Consider the following 22,412-nt stretch of genomic DNA (forward strand, 5'->3'; position numbering starts at 1 on the left):
AGAGAGAGAGAGTCTTACCACCTGCTTGGATTCCTTTGATGTACTTGTTAAAAAGGAGCCAGTCCCTGAGGAAATGGACTTAGATATTGTACATTTTTTAAAGATTTTTTTTTTTTTATTTATGAGAGAGAGTGTGAGCACACATGTGCGTGTGGTCGGGTGAGAAGCAGAAGGAGAGGGACAAGTGGACTCTGCACTGAGCATGGAGCCTGATGTGAGGCACATCCCACGACCCTGAGATCATAATCTGAACTGAAATCAAGAGTCAGATGCTCAACCAGCTGAGCCACCTAGGTGCCCCTAGATAATATGTTTTAAGCCATTTTACTTGAAATTTGTAAACTATTTTCGTGATTGATTTTAGATTAATTGGTTAATATTCATACCTTTGTCTTGCCTTTGGTCAAAATCTGCTTATAGAGAAGAAAATTAATATTTATTTTTCTTTAAGATTTTATTTATTTGACAGAGAGACAGCGAGAGAGGGACCACAAGCAGGGGGAGTGGGAGCGGGAGAAGCAGGGAGCCCGATGCGGGGCTCGATCCCAGGACCCTGGGAACATGACCTGAGCTGAAGGCAGACGCTCAACTGACTGAACCACCCAGGCGCCCCCAGAGGAGAGAGAGTCTTAAGCACTTTCCCTGCTGAAAGTGGAGCCCAACACCTGGCTTGATTTCACGACCCTGAGATCATGACCTGAGCCGAAACCAAAAGTTGGATGCTTAACTGTGCCATCCAGGAGCCTCGAGAATGTCCTTTTTTGAATAAAGTTGTATATCTAGATATTAGTTGTGTTGTTGTTTACGGGGGGGGGGTGGCGGAGGGAGAGATCATCTTAAGCAGGCTCTTCTCCTAGTGCAGAGCCTGACTTGGGGCTCGATCTGACAACCCTGAGATCATACGTGAGCTGAAATCAAGAGTTGGATGCTTAACTGACTGAGCCACCTTGGTGCCACTAAGTGGTGGTTTTTGTTTTGTTCAGGCATGGGCTACTTGAAATAGGATCAGGAACCTTCTATCAGTTTCCTAATTTGTGTGTGGAAAGGAGGTTGAGTGGTCTGTGAAATGGAAACGAAGTCTCCCTGCTTATTCGCCTCTAGCTGCCTTGGCTTTCTATAGTTTTGTAGATAGTTTCTTTGTTTTGTAGTAATCGTATTTTCTAGTCCTTAGGTTTCTCATCAGCATCCAGTAAAAGAGATCAATTTAGTATAGAAATTTAAAAATGTTAAAAGTTTACATGTATGAAGGGATTTATGGAAGTATATATATGCAGGCATTGGTGGTGGCTGTTTTGAAAAGTCGTTTTGCTAGACTAGTTCCCTTGTAAATGTTTTAAGATCTACTGTTTTACCTTCTAAAGAGCTCATGGTATCTACTTAATGTATATTCATATATAGGAATACGGACCAGAATGGGGCAAGGAGTAAGGGATATAGATGAGCCAGAGGAGTGTTCTGTGAGGATTTCTCCCCTCTCAGAAGTGAAGTGTAATTCAGAATTTTCAGTTTTTGTTAAACCTTTTAATGTCTTTCCCTCTCCCTACCCCTAGTATATTGAATATGGACAACAATCTAGAGATCCTCCTGTGAAAATGCAGGGTTCTATCACAACCCCTGGAAGTATTGCACTGGCTCAGGCCCAGGCTCAGGCCCAGGTTCCAGCAAAAGCTCCCCTTGCTGGTCAGGTTAGCACGATGGTAACCACCTCAACAACCACCACTGTTGCTAAAACGGTTACAGTCACCAGGCCAACTGGAGTCAGCTTTAAGAAAGATGTGCCAGTAAGTAGATCTTTTTTTTTTTCCCTCGGGTCTGTTATATTATAATGTCTCCAGTAGTGAGCATGTATTTTAATTTTATTATAAATAACACATGCCTACTGAAAGTATAAAGACCAGCATTTCTCCCTTTGTATCTCCCCTCCCCAGATTTCCCAGACACAGGCACTATTAATACTTGAATACATATTCTTGCCACCACTTAACATGCACAGCCGTATATACCATGTGTATGTTTTTTACTGAAGGAATCAGTGTACATTTTTCCCTGGGGCATTTCAATTTATGGGTTTTTTGTTTTTCTTTTTAAGCCTTCTATTAATACTACAAATATAGACACGTTGCTTGTGGCCACAGATCAAACTGAGAGAATTGTAGAGCCCCCAGAAAATATCCAAGAGAAAATTGCTTTTATCTTCAACAATCTCTCACAGTCGAATATGACCCAAAAGGTAAGCATGATGTAATAGTTTATATACCATTATGAATGCTGTCTATTTTTATCCCTAATGGGCTGGGGGATTTATGTTTAATGTTCTGCACCCTCTGTAATAATTTTACAGAAAGGCCAAAGTAATAGAATCAAAACAAAGGGAATGAGAATATATAACTAGTGGCTGTGGTTTTTGTAGACATTAAGTAGCACTAGTTTTGCAGTGAGTTTTACAGGCTTTTGAAGTAAACTTCATGGTCTCATCATGGTGGAAGGTTTCCTTTGTACCTTGTCACAAGTCATCTCCTCCCAGAGACTATTCAGAGCTTTTATTAGGTGTCTAATAACTGAGGTAGACCTTGTGCAAAGCTTAAGAAATGACCATGCCTTTTTTTTTTTTTTTTAAGATTTTTATTTATTTATTTATTTGACAGAGAGATACACAGTGAGAGATGGAACACAAGCAGGGGGAGTGGGAGAGGGAGAAGCAGGCCTCCGCAGAGCAGGGAGTCCGATGTGGGGCTCAATCCCAGAACCCTGGGACCATGACCTGAGCCGAAGGCAGATGCTTAACCATCTGAGCCACCCAGTTGCCCCGACCATTGCTTTTTAAGATTATATGTAAGGCATTGGAAATGCCTATGTTAGCCAGTAAGATTAGCCTGAACAAATAATTTTTGAGAGATTAGGCATACACCATCTTTCAAAATCCCCCCAGAATTGATTGGGGCAGGGGAATAAGCCATTAGTGTCCTTTTGGAAGAGAAGTTTTCTGGAGTTGGAAATTTAGGAAAACATTGTTCTGGTGTTAGGTCTCTTAGTGGCAGGCTGTACATGAATAATTTATACAATTTTGGTCAAATGGAGAGTTGGGGAATATGAGGGTGTGGGGCTTCACGTTTTATAATTTTAAAGCTGAAAGCGACTCTAGATGTTTTAGTCCTAATCACCCACAGTTTTGAGAGATGACTGACTGTATACTAACATGGGATTGAATATACTCTACTTCATAGCATGTGTCTGATGTTGGGGGAGATGAAGTATGGTCCTTTAGCAGCTAATTTTGCAAGGAGCCACATGCTACATGCTGTAGTAGTATTCACGGAAAAAAACCCCCACAAAACTGTATTTTATTATCTTTTAATTGTGTACTTCCTATGTCGTATTTGTTGGCTAGGTTGAAGAACTAAAGGAAACTGTGAAGGAAGAATTTATGCCTTGGGTTTCACAATACCTGGTTATGAAGAGAGTCAGTATTGAGCCAAACTTTCACAGCCTCTATTCAAACTTCCTTGACACGCTGAAGAACCCTGAATTTAATAAGATGGTTCTGAATGAGACCTACAGAAACATCAAAGTAAAATTCAGTTTTGTATTTCTTTTCATTACTGTTTTGAATTTGGAAATACTTGATTGTACAAGCTGAATTTTTGGGGAGGTGTTGGCTGTTTTTTTCTGTATGTTGTCTATATTAGGTTACCTGTGAAAGTTGCTCTAGTGTTTGTTTCAAATGTGGAGCTAAATTTCATGAGAATTTAGTTATATGGACCGTTTACTTTGAAAGTGAATTTTTCATCATTCCATGCATGGTTTTAAACCTTCCTTTGTTCCTGTCTCCCCTTAATATTTATAATATGTTCTCAGTTCTAGTCCCTCAGGTTCTTTTTAATAGTCTTACAGAAATCACTTGTATGTATATTTATTGCTAACGGATATTTAGATTGTTAATAACTTTCGCTATTACAGAGACACTGCTGCAGTGAGTCTTTGATGTCTTCTTAAGTGCCACATATCTCTGTACTCTAGCCTTATTTGTGGAATAGCTATTGTGAAGGATTCTCAGAAGTTTAGAGTCAGAGTTTTCCTAATGTGCTAACACTTGTTCCATAACACTAGGTATTTTATTTCTCAGGAAGAGTAACGTTTCAAGAAAACCAGTATACAGCTGTAATCATTCTTTGATGAATAACTTGGGGCATTGGTTTAGGAACCAGCACTATATTTAAACCTGTGGATGGGAATTTTCCCCATTCTTGGTTACGCTGTAGTGCAAAAGAATTCCTGGCTCTTTCTGTTGCACAGCTGACTTCGTGCCATTCTGCTGTTGCTGAATAGAGTTTAGGAACATATGCACACTTTTTTATCTGATTGCAGTGGTGTTTGGGCTATGAAACTACGCACATATATTCTAGAGCAAAATTTCAAGATTCTTTTAAACAAATTTAAATTACAACTTCATAGTCATAGATTTTAAGTGGTAACATGTTGCAGATGTGTGTATGTATGTGCCCCAAAACATACTCGGACAATGGTTATGTCCCCCTTAGGAAAGTAATAACTAGAGAATTTATGAAATAGGTATTCTAGAAATTTTAAAAGAAGTGTATTAATGAAATAGGTAGTCTAGAAAATTTAAAAGAAGCGTTTAAGCATTATTATTGTATCGTATTTCAGAAAGCTATTTTAGTCTTCTATAGAGATACATAGTGACCTGGGTAATGCTAAAGACTGCAGTAGATATTGTGATATTGGTTACATTTCTCCATATGCTTATTGTCTTGAAGGACTCGGAAGCATAGCTTTAATCATCATTTGAATTGAATTTTGCCCTTCAAAACTAGATTTGCACTTGAGTGTCTGCTTCAAACCTCGCTAAAATTTTCTGTTTTCAAATACTTCTGTAGGACTACACATGACCCCTCAACCTTGTGTAGTTACACTCTGATAATATCGAATAGTTCTATTTTGGGGGCATGTTCTCGGAATTGAGGGCTCATTTTTAACGTAGGATAAGGTGGAATTCTCAAACATTGAGAATTTTTTTCTCGAGCTCATTTTCTGTGTTTCTAAATCCTATACCATTTCAGGTGCTCCTGACCTCTGATAAAGCTGCAGCGAATTTTTCAGATCGTTCTTTGCTGAAGAATTTGGGACATTGGCTAGGAATGATCACACTAGCTAAAAATAAACCCATCTTACACACTGTGAGTTCCAGGGGTGCATGTAAAACTTAGAATGTTCATACGGCATATTATGTCTAAAAATCTTGACTTTATGTGGGGCTATTTTAATGACTATTGGGTGTTTGTAAGAGTTTGGCCCATGTTTTGAATCTAATTGCATGCTCATGATTGTTTACCAGGATAAACAAAAGCCAGTAAGGTCTGACTGTCACACCTTTTTGTAAGGCAAGGGTCATATTATATTGATTCCTAATTTGGGAATGAGTTTTGTGAAGGATTTGAAGTATATTCCCAGCTTTTTAAAAAATACTTTTCTTATTCTAGGACTTGGATGTAAAATCTTTGCTGCTAGAGGCTTATGTTAAAGGACAGCAAGAGTTGCTCTACGTAGTGCCCTTCGTTGCCAAAGTCTTAGAATCTAGCATTCGTAGTGTGGTGAGTAGATTATATTATTTTATCGATGGTTAATTTGTAAGAGTTAGTTTGTTTCAGCAAAAGGGCAAGAGATTATATCCTTAGTTCCTGTGAACATAGAGCTAGTTCAGTCTTCCTCAGAGACTCTCAGATTTCCAATGTGAGAGGCTAAGGTAGCATGATTTTAAAGGGTGGCTTTGGGTTTTGTTTTCCTAAAATAATGTATAGATTGGAAACCCAAGGGTTTTGTTAACGGCCACATAGGTATAAGTGCTTAACTGTTTTATTTTATTTTTTTTTGAAGATTTTATTCATTTATTTGAGAGAGAGAGAATGAGAGATAGCACGAGAGGGAAGAGGGTCAGAAGGAGAAGCAGGCTCCCTGCCGAGCAGGGAGCCCGATGTGGGACTCGATCCCGGGACTCCAGGATCATGACCTGAGCCGAAGGCAGTTGCTTAACCGACTGAGCCACCCAGGCACCCAACTGTTTTAAATAATATTAAAGGATGATTTCGGGGGGCCACCTTAACATAATAGCTTTTCTTCAGGTTTTTAGGCCACCCAACCCGTGGACGATGGCAATTATGAATGTATTAGCAGAGCTACATCAGGAACATGACTTAAAGGTAAATTTGTTGCTTCTTTATCCTTTAGAACATTCTATACCTTCACATTATTACAATTTACAGGAAAGGTAGAGTATATTTGGGGGAAGCACGGTAACATTTGGGTGAGAGTAGTATATATTGTGACTAAAGCTACATTTTTATTTTTAAAATTCTATTCAAATATTTGAATTATGCAGTTGAACTTGAAGTTTGAGATTGAGGTCCTCTGTAAGAACCTTGCATTAGACATCAATGAGCTAAAACCTGGAAACCTCCTAAAGGATAAAGATCGTCTAAAGAACTTAGATGAGCAACTCTCTGCTCCAAAGAAAGATGTCAAGCAGCCAGAAGAACTCCCTCCCATCACAACCACAAGTAAGTGTGATAATTAGCCCTCTGCTTACCAGAATGTTTTCTTGAATACATCTTCATGCATATAGCAAGTTGTAATTTTCCACATAATGTGCTGAAATTTTGTATACTTTTTGGTGAGCCACCTAAATTATTAAGGAAAAGTTAGTAATGTGTAGGCATCGTCTTAGGTATTAGAATTCATGTGGTATTCTTAATTAAGCATCATTAATCATATCCCAGCTAAGTCAGGTTATCTTTTACATAGAGGTCCCAGAAGGAACTGCATGGCATGATGATCTTTGTTATTTCTCAAATCTTGAGCTGGTCAGACTACCAGCTAGACCTCCCCAGGGAGTGAATTATTATACTTGCATTATGTAGATTGGAAGTGTGGGGACTATAGGTGTGTTGAAAAAAAGATTAGGGGCGTGTTAGAATAAACCAGCTTTTCATTCTCTCTCAGTCCTCAGGAGCTAAGAATCTCCAAGTCAAACCAGGGAACAGACTAGAGTGGAAATAGATTACCTGTAATAAAGAGTAATCCAACAAGGCTTGGACTTAACTAATGTAGCATGTTCTTACAGTTGATTTATTTGCTCTAGGGCACTGGCACTGACATAGTTTTACATACTTTGTTCAAATCTCTCTTAAAACAATAGAAATTTTCTTGTTGTAATTTAGGGTGGAAAAAATGTGACCTGTGCCATTCTGAGTCCTCCAAGAGACTGATCTAGTTAATTTAATAAAAGACCACTTTGATACCCTGCTAATGTTACGGTAAAATCCGAAAGTGTGCTTTTTATTAGCTCTTATTTTATCTCTTAACATTTAGCAACTTCTACAACACCAGCTACCAGTACCACTTGTACAGCCACGGTCCCACCACAGCCACAGTATAGTTACCACGACATCAACGTCTATTCCCTTGCAGGCCTGGCACCACACATTACCCTAAATCCAACGGTAAGTACGTACGGCTTCATCCCCCAATTCCTGCTTTGTGACAGGATAAACTGGTCACCTTACGTTTCTTTTTCCCCTTTCTTCTGGATTCTTAGGTTGTAGGCTTTTGTGCAGAGAGCAGGAATTGGGAACTGCTGTGTAGTGTAGCTTAGATTTTTTTCTACTCTAAAAATAGTTATTGTGACTAGACATCATCTATATTTGTTCCTCATACCCAAACCCTCAGATATCAGTCAGCTGGCAATATAATCACAATCGCCAGGAATTCCTTCCACAGGTCAAAAGATCGTTGATGTGTTCATAGCTTTTTGCTCTTTATTTTCATTATCTTGCCACTGTTAGCCTTGCATTATGCCCTTTCTTTTGGCAGATAGTTTGAACTGAGCTGATTCCTGTGTGTGTATGTAAAATCTCCAGGCCAGGGTCTAGAAGTAGGTCTTAATACTTAAGGGCGCCTGGGTGTCTCAGTTGGTTAAGCGACTGCCTTCGGCTCGGGTCATGATCCTGGAGTCCGGGGATCGAGTCCCCCATCAGGCTCCCTGCTCGGTGGGGAGTCTGCTTCTCCCTCTGACCCTCCCCCCTCTCATGCGCGCGCTCGCTCGCTCTCTCTCTCTTGTTCTCTCTCTCAAATAAATAAATAAATAAATAAAATCTTTAAAAAAAATACTTAAGTTATATTTCTGTAGCCTGGTTCTAGGAGGAAGTTTGGTTAGAAGTCATAAAATTCCTATACTTAAAAGGTAGTATTTTACTCTGTATGTTCAGAGTGACGATTATCTTCTTTGATTCTGCTTAACAGTTGTTCAGAATCAGATACTTGGAGTATTCATGGTCTTTGCTTTTTAGAAACTGAAAATGTTCACAAATACAGGAGTAACATTAGTACATTGAGCCTTTTTTTTATTTAAAGGGCATAAAAGGATTTTGAAAGAGATATTTTAACCTGCCCCCCGTCCTGTGTTTTTTGGTGGGGGTGGGGGCTAGATGTAGAAATTGTGGTTCCCCTGTCAATAAACTGAATACTTTTATGTATCCATCGTGAATACTGTAAAAATTTCTTACAAGGTCATTAAGTTAGATAGACCAAGTGAGTATTAGGGCATAGTTGGTATTAGAGATAAAAGATTGGAAATAGTCTTTCAGGTGAACCAAAATGGCTTCAGTCTATGGTAGTGTAAATGTTTGCTATTCTGAGGAATTACTTGTAGTAATGTTTTGTGTTTTTTTGGTTTTCTTTTTAAGAAATCCTTTTCTCTATAAACTTGATTTGCATTTCTCCAACTAAAGAAATCACTTTAAGAGTATTTCAGCCACATGGGGCGGGTGGGTGGTTCAGTTTGTTAAGCATCTGCTTTCAGCTCAGATCATGGTCCTGGGGTCCTGGGATTGAGCCTCTGCGTTGGGCTCCCTGCTCAGCGGGGAGTCTGCTTCTCGCTCTGCCTCTGCCCTGGCTCATGTGCTCGTGTGCTTTCTCTCTGTCTCTCTCAAATAAATAAAAATCTTAAAAAAAAAAAAAAAGCCACATTTTAATTTTAACTAAGGAAGCATGTAATGCATCTGGTAATAAAAAGTTTGCCCATCAGACTTTTAAAAAATTGAAGACCTATTATGTATCATAAGGAATACTGAATACTGCTTTCTTTGTAGCTTAGCTTCTATTTCCTGTGTTTTTCATTGGTTAACTTAAAGAAGAAATTGGTAGTTAATGGTTAATACTGAAGCAAGTTTCAAAATCTTGGGTGTGATTACTGATGGAAGTTGGGTTGTCTTACTTAAACAAGCTGTTGACTTGACTTGTTTTTTCGCACCTAGATTCCCTTGTTTCAGGCCCATCCGCAGTTGAAGCAGTGTGTGCGCCAGGCAATTGAACGGGCTGTCCAGGAGCTGGTCCATCCTGTGGTGGATCGATCAATTAAGATTGCCATGACTACTTGTGAGCAAATAGTCAGGAAGGATTTTGCCCTGGATTCTGAGGAATCTCGAATGCGAATAGCGGCTCATCACATGATGCGTAACTTAACAGCTGGAATGGCTATGATTACCTGCAGGGAACCTTTGCTAATGAGCATATCTACCAACCTGAAAAACAGTTTTGCCTCAGCCCTTCGTGTACGTTGATTATGTTCTTGGTGTAGTACACAGTCCTTACTGCTTGTCTGAAAGAGGTTCTTTTTCTTTGCACATCACCAAATTGGTTTGATATCTTCCTTTCTCTTAGATTGTAAATTCTGTGAGGTGAAGCATCGTGTTCGCTTTTGTTCACTATTATATCCTCAACACGGTGTTCGGCAGACAATAGATATCCAAATATTTATTGGTTTAAAAAAAAGAAGGATTTTAAAAAATGCCCCAGTTAACAATCTTGAAGGATGTTGATTAAAGCACTTGGAATAAGACAATACAAAACAATGGAAAGTGACTATGTACACACATACACAAGCACACACTCTTCAACTCAGTTATTAATTTTGGGTCTTAATATGTCATGGTTAATAATGACTTTCTTTTACTGTTCCCATATTGTTCACCATTTTCACAATAGCCTGATAAGTAAAATGTTTTGGGTGAGTAGTATTTTCATCTTGTATACAGATGAAGATGATTATTAGGCTATTTCATGGTCACAGCTAATGAGTCATAAGTCGAGTCAAAACTTCTAAAATTTTTATAGGCACTGTATTTCCTATTTTCTTATCTGTCTTGTCCATCCACAGAAAACTTTAAATTGTTTTCTTTTTGTCTGTTCCCCTTCCAATAGACTGCATCCCCACAACAAAGAGAAATGATGGATCAGGCAGCTGCTCAGTTAGCTCAGGACAATTGTGAATTAGCTTGCTGTTTCATTCAGAAGACTGCAGTAGAAAAAGCAGGCCCTGAGATGGACAAGAGATTAGCAACTGTAAGTGTTTAGCGTTTGCCATTTAAGTATTTCTTTTTCTATTTAAGAAAATGCCTCATAACAAGAACCTCAGTGACTTTTTTTATTTGCAGGAATTTGAGCTGAGAAAACATGCTAGGCAAGAAGGGCGCAGGTACTGTGATCCTGTTGTGTTAACATACCAAGCTGAGCGGATGCCAGAGCAAATCAGGCTGAAAGTGAGAATTGGGGGCTTTGTTTCTCTCTGCCCATCTTTTTCTTTCTGTTCTTGTTGCTTAAACTTCACCAAGACTAAGACAGTGAGGTTAAATGTTAAATGTTTCTGAAACAGATCCCACCTCAGCAGCATATCATTTGAAGGCTACCCGTGGAGAAGGCATAAAGATAACTTTAGATAGGGGTGCCTGGCTGGCTCAGTTGGTAGAGCATGCGACTCTTGATCTCAGGGATGGAGTTCAAGCTCCGCATGAGAGATTACTTAAAGATAAAATTACTTTAAGAGATTACTTAAAGATACTGTCTTATATATTGTATATTTATACATTTTAAAGATAACCTTAGATGTATGCACCTCCCAGTTGTTGGAAGTGCTACCGTAGTTCATGTCCCTGATTTTGTTTTTACAACTTGGTCTTCCCTTCTGGTACTTAAGTTTTTATTACTATTTACTTGTTGGTGAGAAGATGATACGAGAAATCTGATCATTTTTACCAGTTCCATTGGAGAATGGCACTTGGTATGGTCCTATTTGAGGCATTTTCCAGTGAAAAAACTCAAATGAATTTATAAATGAAGGGGACTCTTGACAGGATTCAGGGAAAGGGGAAACACTGGGAATTGGGTGCAAATGCATGCGTACTTAATCACGCATGCAGCATCAGTATGTTGTAGTGACTCCTGTGTCCCTTCTCAGAACCCCTGTGCTTACCCATGCAAACTTTCCAGTTTGAAAAAACTTGTCTTCAGTTTTGTAAAGAGGATCCTGTCAAAATAGGTTTTCTTCTTTCCAGGTTGGTGGTGTAGACCCAAAGCAGCTGGCTGTTTACGAAGAGTTTGCACGCAATGTGCCTGGCTTCTTGCCCACAAATGATTTAAGTCAGCCCACAGGATTTTTAGCTCAGCCCATGAAGGTAAATCGTTGGGTTGGATTAAATTGAATATTTTACATTGTAATTTGAATGTTTTTATCTGCTAATCTGTCACTTGCTTCCTCTGAGCTTAAGTTATAGGGGGAAAACTTAACTACAGTTGTTGATTATAGGTATTCTTTGTATCAGATGAACATGGCATATGAGGGACTTTTTTTTTAAACCCATGAGGTTGATTTTCATGTTTTGACTGACTAGAGGAATTTATATGATGATCCCCATGGTTTCACCTGTTTTTTGTAAAAACATTTTCTAAGAATTTGAAATAATTATCTATAGAAAAGTTGAAGTCGTAGGAATGGGGAATCATTTTCTGCCTGAACTGTTTGAATATAAGATACCCTCATGACCCAATCACTCTTGAAGACTTTGGTGTGTGTTATCTAAAAAGACATTCTGTAGTACAGCTATTGAAATCAGGAAGTTAACACTGATACATTAATAGCTAATCCTTAGACCTCTTTCAGGTTTTATGAAGTATCCCAATATCACCTTTTTATAGTAAAAGGACCTATTTCAGAATCATACATTTTAATTAGTTATATTTTTAAAATTTAACTGAGGTTAATCTGGGACAGCACATCACTTTTTCCTCATCTTTCATGACCTCGACACTTCTGCAGATAATAGGCCAGTTATTTTCTAGAATGGCCTGATTTGGGTTTGTCCAGTATGTTCTTAGGAATAGATTCAGATCTGCATCTTTGACAGGTTTAACACAGAAATGATGCTGTGTTGTTGTTATTCTATCAGGCTTTGACACTTGAACTCAGCACTCTATTTTTCCATGGTTTGTATTACCTAATTTCCTCGGCTGTATCCTATCCCATTATTTATCTTGCTTGCTTTGATTACTTGATTGTGTTGATATCTGATGGGTTTTCCTCAGTCAAGTGGAATACCCCTCCCCTCATCCCTGCTTTGCATTGCCCCACCTAATGTTACTAAGATTGGATAGTTCAGGAAGGCTACGTTTTGATGGGAAAAAAAAAAATTCAGGGGAGTAAACATACTAAAAGTCTTTTTAATTGCTGTACAAACCAATGAAAAATCTTAAAAATTTTTGCTTATCACTTTCTTGGTTGTTTCCTTCTCTAAAACAGCAAGCTTGGGCAACAGATGATGTAGCTCAGATTTATGATAAGTGCATTACAGAATTGGAGCAGCACCTACATGCCATCCCACCAACGTTGGCCATGAATCCTCAAGCTCAGGCTCTTAGAAGTCTTTTGGAGGTTGTAGTATTATCTCGAAACTCTCGGGATGCCATAGCTGCTCTTGGATTGCTCCAGAAGGTTAGTTCTTAAATGTTACCTTTTTTTTTTTTTTTTTAAAGATTTTATTTATTTATTTGACAGAGCGAGAGCAGGAACACAAGCAGGGGGAGTGGGAGAGGGAGAAGCAGGCCTCCCGCAGAGCAGGGAGCCCGATGGAGGGCTCGATCCAGGACCCTGGTATCATGACCTTAGCTGAAGGCAGATGCTTAATGACTGAGCCGCCCAGGTGCCCCTTAAATGTTACTTTTAAGAATATACTACTAGGTAAATGTAGTGATCTGCACAATCATCTCCTTAGGTTATCTTAAGATTTTAAAATTAGATAAAACAAGTTCTTTTTGGTAATAAGCAGGTAGTTTTCTCTAGAGTAGAACGTAGTTGTGACAGTTACTGATGGTGAAGTGGGAAAAATTTTTTTCATTAAAATCTTTTGAAAATAATAAGTTAAGAAACTTTAATAGATAGCACTTCAGATTTGGAGGAATAGGTTGATCCCAAGTATTTGGGTGATGTGGGAGGGTTGGCGGGGAGCATTGGATTTTGACTGTGTAGGACAGTGGGGCCTTTCATGTGAAGAACACAATATAAACTAGGTAGAACTTTGTGTTAGGGTAAGTGAAAAGCATTTTGATGAGTGCAGACATTGTTAACTGGAGGCTTCAGAAGCTATGTTGTAGTTTTTTTGGTTTTGGTTTTTGTTTTTTATATGTTGTAGTTTTTGTTAAGGTTTGGTTTTTCTCTTTCATAGTTGGGTCATGTACTATATTTTCCATGTTTGTGAATGCTGTTTTTCTTCCATAGGCTGTAGAGGGTTTACTAGATGCCACAAGTGGTGCTGATGCTGACCTATTGCTACGCTACAGGGAGTGCCACCTTTTGGTCTTAAAAGCTCTTCAAGATGGCCGGGCATATGGGTCTCCATGGTGTAACAAACAGATCACGAGGTCAGTAGCCATCTTAGAAGAGTACTATTTATTGGGCTGTTTTCTAACATACGTGCCCTGTTTATGTCCCGAGATTCCCCTTTTCTGGAAGGTAAGTGGGGCATTTGTCCCAATTCTGGATAGTGAGAATAGGTGATTGCTTGGCCCTTTCCCATTTGGTGCCCATGATAAATATGGAAAACCAGTACCTTGCTTTGGGGGATAAATTGGTTTTTAAAGGTTTCAATGATTTCATAGCAATGGTGTTTGTATATAAATATTTCAATGTCTTAGACGGAATGCTTTGTTTTCTAGGCTTTGTTTTTTTTTTTTTTGGTGTGTGTGTTTGTGTGTGTGTGTGTGTGTGTGTGTGTGTGTGTGTGTGGTGTTTTTTTTGGGGGGGGGTGAAGATTATTTGTCAGAGACAGCGAGAGAGGGAACACAAGCAGGGGGAGTGGGAGAGGGAGAAGCAGGCTTCCCGCTGAGCAGGGAGCCGGATGCAGGGCTCGATCCCTGAGCCGAAGGCAGACGCTTAACAACTGAGCCACCCAGGTGCCCTGAAAGCTTGAGTTTTAACACTGGGCTGTCCTACTTTATTATTGGCTGTATTGAATCTTAGATACTAATTTGCGTTTGGTTCTCAAAACATCCTTAATTTGGAACAAATTACCATTGAATAAAATGGGTTCTTTATTTTACTTGATACAGCATGGTTAGGCCTTTAAAGAAATACTTTTTCTAGGTGCCTAATTGAATGTCGGGATGAATATAAATACAATGTGGAAGCAGTGGAGTTGCTCATTCGCAATCATTTGGTTAATATGCAGCAGTATGATCTTCACCTAGCTCAGGTATGGAAGGAATTTTCTTAAACAGGAAAAGGTACTCTGGTTAGCTGGGAAGTGTGTTTGCTATTAGGGTTGTCTATCTTACATTGTGCTTTCTGTGTTGCCAGTCAATGGAGAATGGTTTAAACTACATGGCCGTGGCATTTGCTATGCAATTGGTAAAAATCCTGTTGGTGGATGAAAGGAGTGTTGCTCATGTTACTGAGGCAGATCTATTCCACACCATTGAAACTCTCATGAGGATTAATGCTCACTCCAGAGGCAATGCTCCAGAAGGGTGAGGATGAAGCGTTTTGGGATCTTTGTATATTCAGACTGTGAAGGAGCTTTAGCAATGAGTGCAGATTTACTAATATTACTTGTTAAAACTACTGTACCTACAATATGTGGGAAGCTTTAGTGAGGGCTAATGTCCCTTGAAGTATGAAAGCTTAACTAACTGCCAAGCCTTCTTGCTGTAGGGCAAGCAGTATGTACAGTGCTGGGCTTGGTGTCAAGAGCCCTAGTTTAAGCCCTGGCTCTGCTGCTTTAAAATTTGATTTTAGGGGTAAGTTGACTTACCTGTTCTTGAATAAAATAGAAATAATATTTCAAAGAATTGTTGAGATTAAGATAAATAACAAACCGTGGCACATGGTAGGCACACAGTGAATATTTGTTGACTATGAACATCAGCTCCATTTCAGCAGGCACAATTTTTGGGGGTCAAGAAGTGGCTTAACCAAGGTCAGTCATTTGTGTATTATGTGCTTTTGAGTAAACAGACCAAGGGTAGTTTTGTTTAAATATGGAAACCACTGTTGTGGTTTCTCTTTACAAATTGTCCAGATGTATGTGTGTGAAATCATAACCACGAGTAGACTGATTTTCACTCTGGATTTATTGTACTAGATTGCCCCAGCTGATGGAAGTAGTGCGATCCAACTATGAAGCAATGATTGATCGTGCTCATGGAGGCCCTAACTTTATGATGCATTCTGGAATCTCTCAAGCCTCAGAGTACGATGATCCTCCAGGTCTGAGGGAGAAGGCAGAATATCTTCTGAGGGAATGGGTGAATCTCTACCATTCAGCAGCAGCTGGCCGTGACAGTACCAAAGCTTTCTCTGCGTTTGTTGGACAGGTAGAGCTTTTGGAAAGAAAGGTGCTTTTTATTCAACATAAGTAGGGTGTGATGCCTCCGATATTTAAGCTCAGTATTATGTACCTGTGGTGACAGTTACCTCCATACTCATGTTAACCAAAAATTGTCATCATTACTCTGTTAAATTGAAAAAGCCTATTTCTTTCCTCATTTTTGGACCCTAACCAGTAAATGCAACATTTCATGTCCCCTTTAGTTCTACTTACTCTATTTCAGTTGTCATAGTTATAAAGTACAGTGGATCAGATAATGAATAATGAAATTGCCAGATGTATGTCATAATTTTACTAGCTTGATAATCAATAATTGCGGGGATTATGGGCTAATAAATAAAATTTTCATAATAGCTCATGTTTTAAAAAAATAAAACAAAAAACTTAAATATTTAAATGGTGGAGCCTTGTATTATATTTTCTAAATTAAGTAGTTTATTTACCTAAAACTGATTGACATATTATTTTGGAAAATAGTTACCAGTATTTATTTTCATTCGATTTGATCTAAATTGTACCTCAAGTTAAAGTGTTAGGAAAGAAGTTCTTAGAATAATTAGGTTTGGAAAGAATATCTGTGAACAGGATGAACAGACGAAAATGTAGGAAGAGAGCTGTAGTACCATTTAGCATTCTGTTGTTGATCATTACTGTCTGTTTTCAGCCACTGGGAGGGATTCATACCCAGTAGTCACTGTGTCCTAATCATATTACTTAATGGCAAAACTGGTACTTGCGCTGATCTGGCCTTAGAATTCCTTTAGTGGAACTATTGTAATGTTTATTCAGGGAGAGATACTTGTTTATCTGCTTATTTCTGCAGATTGACTGTTAACATTTCTTTAAATTGAGATGAAAGTTTAGGAGTGCTACCAAAGAAAGATTGCAAATTAGATCTATTATCAAATAAATGACTATGTGGAAGAGCTGACTTGAATTTTAGAAGTTAGAAATTGGGTTTACTTTTTAAGATGAATGTTACCTTAGTTAAATAAATCATACAAAGTAGGTCTGTACCCTAAAAAATTCTAAAATATACCTCATTGCTAAGGCGTTATTGAATATTTATAGTTTGATTTCTGATTTGGATAGAAGAACTTTGAATCAGTTGGTTTTTGTGATCATCAGTATTTCATGGGTATGGATGTGGCACCTGTCTCAGCTCTTCTGTTGGCTTAATTACTCTTGTTTCTTCTCTCTGTTTAAATAAGGATAATTTATATTTTTCTGTTCTCTTTTGCATCCTTTTGAGAATTCTTTCCTCCTTGCGCTCCCTCTTGATCACAGCAGTTTGCCTTCGTTACCTTCCCCTATTAGTTTTTCAGATTTCAATGTACAAAATCTCTCTGCTGACCTTGCCTAGGGTACATTAATGTCAGTTCATTTATTTTATTGCTTATCACGGGACAGTGAAATTGTTTTAAAGTTTCCAAGATAATGCTTAAGTTTTCATTCTGGGCTTGATTTCTTTAAGCACTGCCCTCCCTCTCCCTCTGCAGCCTTAACCCTTACTAAACGGTCTCCTCCTCTTGTACTAGCCAAATAACTTCTCTGTTCTGCTTCACTTCCAAATATATGTCATAAAATTTGTACTTTTATCCTTTAAAACAACATTTTATTTTAAACTGAATATACTTTAAAATGAATTTTCTTTGATACACACTTATACAAATTACTACTTGATTTTCCTGTTGCAGCTAGTTGGAGTTTAAAAAAATTTGTTATTGGTTGAGTCAGTTGCAAGAAATTATCTTAAATTCTGTGGGAAAGTAAAATAGAAATATATGTCATTTAATTTCCTACTTGGGAGAAATATGAATTGGCTAGAATGTCTTTATGTGATTTTAGTGGGTTCCTGAAAGTTAGTTTATTTGCCTAGTTAAATTTGCACATTATTTGGCTGTGGACTCTTGTTCAAAATCATCTTGTTATTATCTCTTTCTCAACTTCCATCTTTTCTATTCTCCATTAAAATTAAAACTGAAGAATTCTGTCATGGGTCCTTAATGGAGAAGTCATTTTCATGACACCTTTTTAAAAGTAGGAATTAGAAATGTGACAAGGAATAAATGAGAGAATACCTCTTAAGCATGAAAATTTACAATTTATGTGCATTATCTCACTGTGTTTTTTGTATCTATCTATATATATTTTTGTTGTTGTTGTTGTTCCCTTGGTAGATGCACCAGCAAGGAATCTTGAAGACTGATGACCTCATAACGAGGTTCTTTCGTCTGTGTACTGAAATGTGTGTTGAAATCAGTTACCGTGCTCAGGCAGAGCAGCAGCACAATCCTGCTGCTAATCCCACCATGATCCGAGCCAAGTGCTATCACAACCTGGATGCCTTTGTCCGACTCATTGCACTGCTAGTAAAGCACTCAGGGGAGGCCACCAACACTGTCACAAAGATTAATCTGCTAAACAAGGTCTGAACTTCTTTTTTTGCCTTAGTCTTGGTACACTTGAAATCTGTGTCACTGGTTCTCAGGGCCCAACCTGTTCCCCAAAACATTTTGTAAACATCCCCTTTTCTGTCCTGAAGTTAAATTCGTAGGTAGTATTATAAACATAATCACTAAATTTTAGAAGAGTGGGTTACTTTTAACTAAAAGAATCAAGGTGGTGGGGGAGAAGAGCATATTTCAGTATGTTAATGTTTGGTAATGACTACATTGGAAGATATTTAGATAAAATAAAATTTTCGCCTATATACAGAATCACTGTGAATGGGATGGCTAGACATGTCCACTGATAATAGATTCGCAACTCAGACACCAGGGGTGACATTGCAGTTGTCTTGATTTTCTGAAAAGGAACAAAATACAGTTTTGTTTTGACATACGGAGTGGAGTTCTGGGAGTTTGATTATTAAAACTGCAAAAACAAACTTAGGAGTCTGGTCTTGGGTAATTACACACAGGTTACCCTGTCCCTCACTCTTCAGTGGGAAAATCAAGTGGAATGCAGGATGGTTCTTTGTATGAAACACTTCTGCAGCCTAAGATCGTCCCTGGCCCCTCCATCTACTAAATGTCAAGAGAAGTATAAACCATGTTGCCTCTTGTCAGCTGCACATCAGACCGGAAGAATTAGGTTTTTTAGATCGTATTAACATAATAGAATATAATGTACCATGCTCATTTTTAGAGCTTTAGGAAAACCAGTGGGTTTGTGGAGAGTATACAGTTCTGGCCGAAGATTATTGAAATTCAGAGAAAATACAAAATTCTGCAGGCCACATCAAACCAGTGTAGGGCCCCTTTAGCTGCCAGCATATAATTGTGTATTCATGTGGCATATATCTTTTTCTTTAATGTGGGGCATAAGAGTACAATAAGAAAGCATGTCTAGTGAGTGGTAAGTGAATTATCTTTATGATTTACAGACTCTAATCTGTGTACTCTGTAGGTCCTTGGTATAGTAGTGGGAGTTCTCCTGCAAGATCATGATGTTCGGCAAAGTGAATTTCAGCAGCTTCCCTACCATCGGATTTTTATCATGCTGCTCTTGGAACTCAATGCACCTGAGCATGTATTGGAAACCATTAATTTCCAGACACTTACAGCTTTCTGGTGAGTATTAGTGAATTTAATAGAAATTTCTCGTTAAGGTTTGCTATTTTAGTGGTAAAATTTGAGAAATAGTACTCTTGTGGATTTGAGGCATGTTGATTTGAAAAATAGCTACATGTTTTCTACTTACATTGCTGTGTTTACTGTATTTAAGTTGGACCTTGCTTCTGACGAAGGTCTTTTTCTTTCAGCAATACATTCCACATCTTGAGGCCTACCAAAGCTCCTGGCTTTGTGTATGCCTGGCTTGAACTGATCTCTCATCGGATATTTATTGCAAGAATGCTGGCACATACGCCACAGCAGAAGGTGTGGCTGCAGTTTATCTCCTACAGATGAAGACTGTAACTACTTGGAGCTTATTATTAGCACTCTTAGTCATTTAGTAATAATCATACTTCTTCCAGGCTTAGTCAAGAATTATTTAATGTATAGGAAAGTTACAGAGAAGATTTAACCAGTACTTGACTGCCTCTGCCTAGAAGCCGTTCTTCAGTGATTAGGGTATTGCTCCTCCAAGTCTGTTGTGAGCGCCATGTGTTAATCTCACTTAAGAACTTTTTTTTTTTAAAAAGTCAAAACCTTGGAGAACCTTTATATAAAACCAAATGGAGCTCTAGAACCTGCCAGTTTTACAAGTTCTCACTCTAAATGCTAAAGCTCTCACTCTCAAGGGTGATGAAGACCACTGGTCTATATTTGAAGAAACTAGGGTCAAGTCCTAGTAAAGAGTTTTTAAAGTGTAATTGCAAATAAACACAGTTAACATGAGAGGTTTCTCTCCCATCTTGTAATTAAATGGCAAATGAATACTGTAGAAAGCATCCTTGATTAGCCCTTAAGAAGGAAATGTGACTACTTATGTGGTTTGCAAAAAAAGAAAGTGAGATAATCCTTAAATGGAGTGGGTTTTATTTGGTATTCCAGGAGAAGGAACACAGTAACATAATGAATAAAATTGTCCAAAAACGAACATAATTTGTACAATTGGGAGATGATGACAGGCCACGTTAGGTTGAAAATAAGAGGATTTGTGTTGTGAACTTTTTGCAAACTGGATCAGGTTATTGGACAGGAGTTGGAAGTGGGAAAAGAAATGGTTGAGACCTAGGACTTAGTTAAAAGAAGGAATTAAGAAAACAGACCTCTGTCAGTTTCTTAGTTGACGGTTTTGTGTTGTGTCTGAAATTTTCTCAGTTTCCTTGTCCTCTTTAAATTTTGCTTATAGGAACAAGGACCTCTCTATGTCCTGAAATTTCTAGAGGCCCAGACTACCCCCCCCACCCCCCTTGAAGATTTTATTTATCTTTAGAAAGCGAGTGCATGCAAGCATGGTGGAGGGAGGGGCAGAGGGAGAGAAACTCAAGCAGACTCCCCACTGAGTGGGGAGCTGGACAGGGAGCTAGGTCTCCTGACCCTGAAATCACAACCTAAGCCGAAATCGAGAGTTAGTTGCTCAACCGAGCCACCCAGGCACCCCTGGAGCCATTTTGTTTTAAATATATTTCTCACTATTGGCATAATTATTCTTACTCCTTTTTCATGCCAGTCTTTAACTGAGGTACTTATGTCCGCATTATCTAGTTATATTAGTATGAAGAAGATAATAAGTCACAGTGTAGCTCCTTGGGCAGCTTTTTGGTGGTAGAACAACAGCTGAGTGTAATTATGGCTCATGTATATTTCTTTCTTTCAGGGATGGCCTATGTATGCACAGCTACTGATTGATTTATTCAAATATTTAGCGCCTTTCCTTAGAAATGTGGAACTCACCAAACCTATGCAAATCCTCTATAAGGTAATTAATTTGTAGTTACAAATTGAAAATAATTTGAACTTAAAATTATTTAAACACTGTTAACTGGGAATATGAGGCCTAATTTTTTTTATTAAGCTTTTTTAAAAAATTATTTGAGAGACAACGTGGAGGGGAAGGGCAGAGGGAAAGGGAGAGAGGGAGCCCGATGTAGGGCTAGATCCCAGGGCCCTGAAATCATGACCTGAGCTGAAGTCAGACGCTTAACAGACTGATCCACCCAGGTACCCCAATTTTTCTATTAAGTTTTTAAAGGATAACAGATATTTAGAAAAGTACAAAAATCAGATGTACTTCATAACCAGTCCCCAAACAGGGTATGGATAATCATAGGTTCAACTTTAGTAGATACTGCTAGTTTTACAAAATTATGTGTGTCCATTAACTCTTACACCAATGTATACCTGGTATTGTCTGCTTTTTGTTTTAGCCATTTTGGCAGTTGTGCAGTAGGATCTTATTGTGGATTTATTTTGCATATCCTTGATTTTTTTTTTTTTAATGAGTACATTCGCCATTTGGGTATACTTTTGTGATGTTCCTTTTACAGTTTTTTGCTGATCTTTCCACTAGATTATCTGTTTTTATTTTTTTGATAGGAATTCTTCATATATTCTGGATATAAGCGTTTTGTTTTATACAATATCAGACATTTCCCACTCTTGTGGCTTACCTTTTCATTCCCTTAAAAGTAAGGTGTCTTTTGAGGATTGGAAACTTTTATTTTAATGTGTAAAAATGATCAAGTTTTTGATTTCATTAAAAGTTGGCTTTTGTATCTCATGTAAGAAATCTTTGCCAATCCCAAATTGCAATCTCTTCTGCATGCAGTCTGTTTACCATCCAATAACCCATGTTATTCTGGCTTTTATGTTTAGGTGATAAGATCTGTCTCAGATTTATTTTTGTGTATGGTGAGGTTTATTTCCTCCTCCTTCCTTATACTCCCACCCCAGTAAGTAATACACGGCTTTTCAGTAACATTCTTCATTCCCTATTGAATTTATTGGGCACCTTTGTCAAAATAATTGACTGTTTGTGTATGGGTGTCTCTTTAGTTGATCTGTTTATTCCTAGGCCAGTACCACACTATCTTGATTTGTAAGACTATAAAGGCAGAGTAATCAGCAGAGTAAATCCTCTTCAACTTTGCTGTCTTCTAAAGATTATTTTGGCTATTTTGTGTCATTTGCCATTGCATAAAGAACTGAACAGTCAGCTTGACTTCTGGAACCTGGCTGGGATTTAGCTTGAGATTGCAGTGGATCTGTAGATCACTTTGGAGAGAATAGATCT

The 22,412-nt window shown here is 38.2% G+C and overlaps 1 protein-coding gene and 1 non-coding gene across 7 annotated transcripts in view; both read left to right on the forward strand.

The window, feature by feature from the left end:
- Positions 1 to 22,412, forward strand: part of CNOT1 (CCR4-NOT transcription complex subunit 1) — a 115,331-nt gene that overhangs the window by 84,484 nt on the left and 8,435 nt on the right. For 3 of the 6 annotated variants that reach the window (XM_025889133.2, XM_025889135.2, XM_025889232.2), the window contains exons 23-43: positions 1,551 to 1,781; positions 2,090 to 2,230; positions 3,389 to 3,568; positions 5,079 to 5,195; positions 5,499 to 5,609; positions 6,138 to 6,215; positions 6,395 to 6,572; positions 7,384 to 7,514; positions 9,327 to 9,623; positions 10,273 to 10,413; positions 10,506 to 10,610; positions 11,403 to 11,522; positions 12,644 to 12,835; positions 13,619 to 13,761; positions 14,483 to 14,591; positions 14,696 to 14,865; positions 15,480 to 15,732; positions 17,906 to 18,154; positions 19,137 to 19,300; positions 19,492 to 19,609; positions 20,997 to 21,098. In XM_025889133.2, coding sequence (XP_025744918.1) covers positions 1,551 to 1,781; positions 2,090 to 2,230; positions 3,389 to 3,568; positions 5,079 to 5,195; positions 5,499 to 5,609; positions 6,138 to 6,215; positions 6,395 to 6,572; positions 7,384 to 7,514; positions 9,327 to 9,623; positions 10,273 to 10,413; positions 10,506 to 10,610; positions 11,403 to 11,522; positions 12,644 to 12,835; positions 13,619 to 13,761; positions 14,483 to 14,591; positions 14,696 to 14,865; positions 15,480 to 15,732; positions 17,906 to 18,154; positions 19,137 to 19,300; positions 19,492 to 19,609; positions 20,997 to 21,098 — 3,330 coding nt within the window. The remainder of the gene's footprint in view (positions 1 to 1,550; positions 1,782 to 2,089; positions 2,231 to 3,388; positions 3,569 to 5,078; positions 5,196 to 5,498; positions 5,610 to 6,137; positions 6,216 to 6,394; positions 6,573 to 7,383; positions 7,515 to 9,326; positions 9,624 to 10,272; positions 10,414 to 10,505; positions 10,611 to 11,402; positions 11,523 to 12,643; positions 12,836 to 13,618; positions 13,762 to 14,482; positions 14,592 to 14,695; positions 14,866 to 15,479; positions 15,733 to 17,905; positions 18,155 to 19,136; positions 19,301 to 19,491; positions 19,610 to 20,996; positions 21,099 to 22,412) is intronic. The other 3 variants (XM_025889136.2, XM_025889236.2, XM_025889235.2) reach the window with 1 other exon arrangement.
- On the forward strand, positions 4,204 to 4,341 carry LOC112837094 (small nucleolar RNA SNORA46). The gene has a single exon (XR_003211639.1). It is a non-coding gene; the product is annotated as a small nucleolar RNA SNORA46 (small nucleolar RNA).

This window comes from Callorhinus ursinus, unplaced genomic scaffold (assembly GCF_003265705.2).
Source record: "Callorhinus ursinus isolate GAN/ISIS: 27379988/994484 unplaced genomic scaffold, GSC_fseal_2.0 scaffold37, whole genome shotgun sequence".
Lineage (NCBI taxonomy): Eukaryota > Metazoa > Chordata > Mammalia > Carnivora > Otariidae > Callorhinus > Callorhinus ursinus.